At 50.3% G+C, this 6,229-nt stretch overlaps 2 protein-coding genes and 2 non-coding genes across 11 annotated transcripts in view; 1 reads left to right on the top strand and 3 right to left on the bottom strand.

Annotated features, from left to right (window-relative positions):
- Positions 1–3,386, bottom strand: part of NDUFS7 (NADH:ubiquinone oxidoreductase core subunit S7) — a 15,690-nt gene extending 12,304 nt beyond the window's left edge. Inside the window, exons 1-2 of one of the 2 annotated variants that reach the window (XM_069101999.1) lie at positions 3,270–3,386; positions 1,648–1,684 (exon numbers count right to left, since the gene is read on the bottom strand). In XM_069101999.1, coding sequence (XP_068958100.1) covers positions 1,648–1,684; positions 3,270–3,288 — 56 coding nt within the window. In that variant the 5' untranslated portion in view covers positions 3,289–3,386. The remainder of the gene's footprint in view (positions 1–1,647; positions 1,685–3,269) is intronic. The other variant, XM_069102001.1, reaches the window with a different exon arrangement.
- A 407-nt stretch (positions 3,387–3,793) lies between these two features.
- Positions 3,794–3,867, bottom strand: TRNAN-GUU (transfer RNA asparagine (anticodon GUU)). The gene has a single exon. It is a non-coding gene; the product is annotated as a tRNA-Asn (tRNA).
- Positions 3,868–4,478: 611 nt separating this feature from the next.
- TRNAF-GAA (transfer RNA phenylalanine (anticodon GAA)) lies at positions 4,479–4,551 on the top strand. Its single transcript has one exon. It is a non-coding gene; the product is annotated as a tRNA-Phe (tRNA).
- Positions 4,552–6,031: 1,480 nt separating this feature from the next.
- The window catches only part of PWWP3A (PWWP domain containing 3A, DNA repair factor), a 30,521-nt gene continuing 30,323 nt past the window's right edge, over positions 6,032–6,229 (bottom strand). For all 7 annotated transcript variants that reach the window (XM_069102007.1, XM_069102009.1, XM_069102003.1 and 4 more), the window contains one exon: positions 6,032–6,229. This exon is cut by the window's right edge and continues 2,741 nt beyond it. The gene's annotated coding sequence lies outside the window, so the exon portion shown is untranslated.

Here is a 6,229-nt window from a genome sequence, read left to right on the forward strand (position 1 = left end):
TATACCATGACATCCAATACTAAGCACCCTTCAGCACCCTACCACAAAAGCCTAAGATGCCCTATAAAGTCCTCACGTACTTGGATATGAGGTTCTGTGGGACACTAGAAGTCATACCAGGGAACTTCCAACAGGTTCATGGGGTTTTGGAGGAGAGAACCCCAAGGGAAGTGGCATCAGTGGGCTGTTGGGAGTCGGTACCTCTATGAGCCTTTTGGGCAACTTCTATGCTGGTTACTGTGGGCCCAATAGAAACCCTTAGAATTGCCCAAACCATCCCGTCTCAGGGGAGATGAAAGATATTTCCTCCCTAGTGATGGAAATAATCATCTGGGTTTCCTCCATTCACTCTATTCCCCCACAATGGTTGAGCAGACCCTGTATTTTCTTCCTGGCAATCTCCCACCCTTTGTCCACCATATGGCCCCTGTCTCCTCTAGGGCCTCGGCCTGCATAGCCTCATCCAACAGCCCTGTGTTGTCAATGTCATGGTAGACCTCATCGTCTTCAGGAAGTGGCATCATTTTAGGTCTTAGTGGACCGTGGCAGTACAAAGGGGAGTTCGGGTAGCCACCACAGGGAATGGTGAAGGTCTGCTGGACTCTATGAGGTGAACTGAAGCTTTTCCTAACTAGTTTTCAGTTATAGGAAATAATCAGGTCCCATGGGAGGTAAAAGATATTTCCTCTCTAGTGATGGAGACAGAGGCCAGAATATTTATTACACCAGTTCCCCTTACAACAATCTTGTGTGGCTGGTGGGGAAGACAGAGGGTACCTGGTAGCTTACAGTGAACCCCAGAGATCTGAAGGAAGTTGTCACATCTATCACAACAACCATTCCTGACCTTAACCATGTGTTAGACCAGGAACACCTAGTGAGTGCTATGAGGCTGTTATCCTTAATGATGCATTTTTCTTTATTCCTGTCATCCCCAGAGCAGCCATTTGCACAGAAAGCTGTGTTTGCCTGGAGGGCTAAGGTCATTGTGATCCCCCATTTTGATAATTAATAATAACTAACATTTAGATAGTACTTACTAAGTGCCACTCATTTGCTAAGCATTTTACAATTATTATCTCATTTGGCCATTTTGCCAGTTAGTCTTTTCACACTTGTATATTGGCAGGTATGGGTTGTAGTGGGGGCGGCTTGTAGTTCTATCCTGACACTATCTGGGAAGGGCTTCCCTGAGAAGGCTTATCTAAGGTCTGTCATAGGTTGTTGTGGGTTGTGGGGGCCAGCATAGATCCCGTCTACCAAACTCATTGGGCAGCCCCCAGGACTGGAGTGAGGAAGATTCCTTTTCCTGAGTTCAGATCTGGTTTCAGATAATTTCTAGCTGTGTGGCTTTGGGCAAGTCACTTTACCCTGGTGGCCTCAGTGTTCTGATCTGTAAAATGGGCTTGAGAATGAAATGGCAAACCATTTCCAGGTGCCAGGATAACTGCCACTAACTTTTGATGTAATATTGGGCAAGTAAGTAATTTCCCTCAGGACCTTAAGTCTCCTCAACTGTAAAATGAAGAGGCTGGACTACAGGATTGCCAAATTCTCTTTGATATCTAAAATTCTGATCCTTTTTTTGCTCCCATAAAAGTACCATATTGTTCTGGTTGGCAAAATATGAGAAATCACAGTACTCACCGAAAACTAAACAATCCATACCGGGTCAGGCGAGGAACTGAAGGCAGAAACCACAGGAAAAAAAGAACTTTAATAGCATGCCAATTTAATTACTGAAAGTGGGGCAAAAACTAATTACAATATTATAATTATCATCATGTCCGAATTGTTAAAAGATCTAGAGAGAAAGGCACACAGGTAGAAGATCTATGGAAGATTTCTGGGAAGACCAGGTCAGGGTCAGAATTGTAAAGGGACTGCCTTTACTGATCCCCTAATAATGGCACCTTCCTCCTTTTCCTCTGTATTTATCTTCTACGTTTTTATTTATACACACTGTCTTTCCCATTTCAATACAAGCTCCAGGGGGCAGAGGTTGTCTGCCTATTTGTATCTAGAACACAGCAAAGCAATTCATATAAAGCAGTTATAAAAAAAAAAAAGACTGCTGATTTAAAGTAGAACCAAGTGACATAAGGTTAAACTTTGGTTCCCCAAGCAAAAGTTTGAAAAAGAAATGCCATGTTGAGACTCCTTCTGGGAGAGGTGGGAAGATGTAAGAGAAAGGCAATATTTCTCTTAGGATTTCAAGGGCAGAAATGTATGGGCAACAAGAAAAGCAAACTGGGGGCCATGATGTGAGAGAGCAAACTGACCCCACAGGTTTGGATAAGGGCACTAAGTCTTTCTAGATGAGACAGAGGGATGAAAGGAGACACTCACTAGCTGTTTGGCTGTGGACAAATCATTTCATTTGTTTCAGCTGGCATTATAAGGCTCTTTAAAATTTGGAAACAGTTTTACAACTATTGTTTTAGCCTCACGACCACCCTGGGGGGTGTGCCATTATTCTCCCCATTTTACCGAGGGGGAAACTGAGGCAGGGAGAGTTAAGGGACCGTCCCAGGGCCATACAGCTAGTATCTGTGCCTGAGTTTTAGTGTGAACTCTGCTCGTCCAGACTCCGGGCCCCGTGCAGCTGCGAATGGCAATGACAGCCCTTTAAAGTTTATACAGTTCTTTATGGCCAGCCCTTTAAAGTTTATACAGTTCTTTATGGCCGTTACTCCGGCCACCTCGCTCAAGGTCCCCGGGAACGAGCAGCAAGACTCGAAGCCGGGGCTCTCCCTTTAAAGAGAGTTAGCAAGGCCGGTCAGCACGGTCAGGCCGCCCCAAGCAAAGGGGGAAGAGCACCAGGCGCAGGCAAGTCTCGGCTCAGAAGTTAGGGGCCAGGTCACCAGCGACAGAGGTCAGGGGATTGTGCACAGGAGTTCCCGGCTTCAACTGGAATTCTCAATTGCAATTTAATTCTATCTACGCTTACGGATGCAACGTAGTGCAATAAACACAGACCGGGCACCACTGCCTGAAAGATCACCCCAAGGTCGGCAGGTGCCCACGGGCACCAAGGGGCGCGCGCATGCGCCGCTGGCTCCCCTGGGCCCGGGCGGGGGGGGGGGGGGCCCGCGGCGCTTCATTCCCCGGGAGCCCTGAGGGCTGAAATCAGCCAACCCACCCGACTGGGGTGGGGTAAGGGGCTATCTAAGGTTGTCCGCCCGGCACCGGCGAACGCTATCGGGAGGGGGTTCTCGCCGCCTCTCCCGCCCCGCGATGCCCCAGCCCCGGGTTCTCACTCCGCTCACCCGCTAGCGCCGCCGCCATCTTGTACACAGTCTTCAGACGACCTCCCCGGGTCCTCCGCTCTAACCGTTCCGGGTTGGAGGGGACGGGCGGCGGAAGTGTGTCTGGGTGTACGTTCCGTGAGTGTGGAAAGGAGGCAGAGGGGGAGGGGAGGGGAGTGCACTTCCCAATGAAGCCCGGCGCCTCGAGGTGGCCGGGGAGCCGCGCGACTCCGAGTTCGGCCGCCGCCTGCCCTTCTCCCCGACGGGCTCCTTGCGAACCCCGACTCTGTCCGTCTGGACTGGCCCGGGGAGAGCTCCTGGTGCTGCGGGCGGCTCAGCCAATCTGAGAGAATGGGGCAAATTTGATAGCACTTAGTCTCCCTTTCGTATCCCGGGCCGGGCCCTGACTCCCTCCCTCCCTCCCTCCATGACCCTTTAAATCCTCGTCCTGCCCCAAAAGAAGCCACTCCCGGGGTTCTGGGTTCGTAGCCGAAGTTAGGAAATCTTAGCGAAATCTTTCCTTGGTCGGGAAAAAACCTACCACACGTCCCTGGGTGGGCTCGAACCACCAACCTTTCGGTTAACAGCCGAACGCGCTAACCGATTGCGCCACAGAGACGGAGCTGGAGAACATGCTTCCGCAGCCCCCAGTCATGGCTGCTGTGACTGTGGCTGCCCGGGAAGTCTGAGCAGCCGCTGCTGCTGAAGCCATAGAATGGCGGGGCTCTGAGGGGAATCTTGGGGGGGGGCCGGAGCATAGCTAGCATCGCAGAGGGCATCTTAGAACAGAGGATATCAGACCCGGAGGCCCTGGCAGGCCTTCAAAACTCAGAAAGAATGTCAGCTCCAAGGGAATCTTGGAAGCTAGGATATCAAAATTGCAAGGGCTCAGAGAACATGGGATGCCAGAGTTGGGAAGGCCCTGAGAACACGGAATGTCAGGAGGGCCCTGGGAACTCGGGATGTCTGAGCTAGAAGGGCCTTTAGAACATCGTCAGAGATAAGGGGATGTCCCAGTTGGAAAGGACCCGGACATTTTAGATTATCTCTCCCAATCATCTGTTTTTACCCTGAGTTTCTAGTGCTTTCAACTAGATGGGGTGCGGGGGCTGGGGGGAGTCATTTTAGAACTTCTGACGATGCGCTTGTCAGACATGAGGTTAAAGAATGGAACACCCCGGAAGTGTCAGCTTTCACTGAATGAGGATAGTGAAGACGGCATTTTACGCAGCCGAAATAGCTCAGTTGGGAGAGCGTTAGACTGAAGATCTAAAGGTCCCTGGTTCGATCCCGGGTTTCGGCAGAAGTTTTGGTGTGGGAGTCACAGCGTGCGTGCAGAGTTTAGACTGACCTCCTTTTACTAGTAAAAGACGACGCGCTTAGACCAATACCTCCAGGGTTGGAGTGCCCAGCTTTATTCATCACTGCTGGCTTCTCAAAGGGAAAGTTCAGCCGTCCCTCCCCCGGACCTGCTTCTCTCCTTCCGACCGATCGGCAGTTCGGACCGAGGCTTCCCGAAGTCCAGCGGGGGACCTCGGGGGATCTCCAGGAGAGATAGGCACGGTCCCGGGAAGGGCACCAATCCGATAGATCCAATAAACGTTTATTAAGAGAGTGGAAAGGCCAAGGAGAAGCAGTGTCCACTCATAAGCGACCATCGGAAGATGGAAGTCCCGGTCTTGGCCGTAGGACCGCTGCCCTCCCGGGCTGCGTCTGGCCCGTGAGCAGTGCGAACAGGAATGGTTGCACCGTCTGCCCGACGGGGCTAAGAGGAAAGCACAGATGGCCACACTAGTACTTAAAATCCCTCCTCTAAGAAGCCTTCCCTGACCGCCTCCAGTCCTGCATCCGGCGGCTGCAGCTGCACCAGCAGCTGAGCGGGTGTTTGGGTCCGGCCCTGAATCCGGAGTCAGAGGCCCCGGCTTCTGGACCATCGCAAAGCCGCTCCTGTGGGCTCCCTCAGGTATCCGAGGCACGTCCAGTCCTTCCCAATCCGGCTCCGGCCGGATGAACCCTCTGGCCTTGACCCCCGTGACTCTGACACGCAGCCAGTCTGTGCAGCTCGGGGTCCGGCGCCCGGTGGGCCGGTGCATCGCCCTGGCTTTGCCCCAAGTGCCCCCTTCGAGATGTAACTCACGAGTCACCTAGCACGGGAAGCTACCAGTGCCCTCACCTCACCACTTATTTTTAATTTATTGTTCCATGTACTCCTCCCCCTAAAACAGAAGCTCCTCCATGCCAGCACCAGTGACATTTACATCTCAGCAGGCGCCAAGGCCCACGATTGGGAATCGATGGGTTTGGGCTTGAATGCCATTTTGCCCCTGATACCTATGTAGTAACCGTGGCCAAGTCACTTGCTTCTCTATTTCCTCATCTCTGAAATGAGAGTTTGGACTAGAGGGCCCCTGAGATACCTTCCAGCGTACAAATTATTTTCCTATGAATGACCTATAAAACACTAAACACACCCAGATGTGCTTAAAATTAAGCTTCCTTGAAAACAATTTCTTACTCAAAGCATCTACTGGCTTCTCACCTATAAAATGGGAATACAGAATATATATGGATATAAATATATAGACACATATATACATACACAGAATATAGATCTGAAGTATGAGGTTCAAATGAAGATAATGTATGCGAAGTTATTGCCATGTAAATGCCATCTATTAGCAATGATCTTTAACACATTCTTCCCATTAAAAACTCCAACAGAGTTGGTCCCCCTCACCCCTAGGATCCCTCCCAGAAATCCCCAACAAAAAAAGCCCACAACAAACTGTATCAATTATCTTTTAATTTTACATGGGGAGAATAAAAACTCTTATACATGGAAACGAACAGCAGAGACAATTATTTTGCATTTTTAAAATGTCACACATCAAAATACTTGGAAATGACCAGAATTTTTTGCATTCTGACAGATTTCTTACACACACACACACACACACACACACACACACACACACACACAC

The sequence above is a fragment of the Petaurus breviceps genome, unplaced genomic scaffold, assembly GCF_028583685.1.
Source record: "Petaurus breviceps papuanus isolate PSGF00001 unplaced genomic scaffold, PetGlider_PUasm1.0 523, whole genome shotgun sequence".
In the NCBI taxonomy this organism is placed as follows: Eukaryota; Metazoa; Chordata; class Mammalia; order Diprotodontia; family Petauridae; genus Petaurus; species Petaurus breviceps.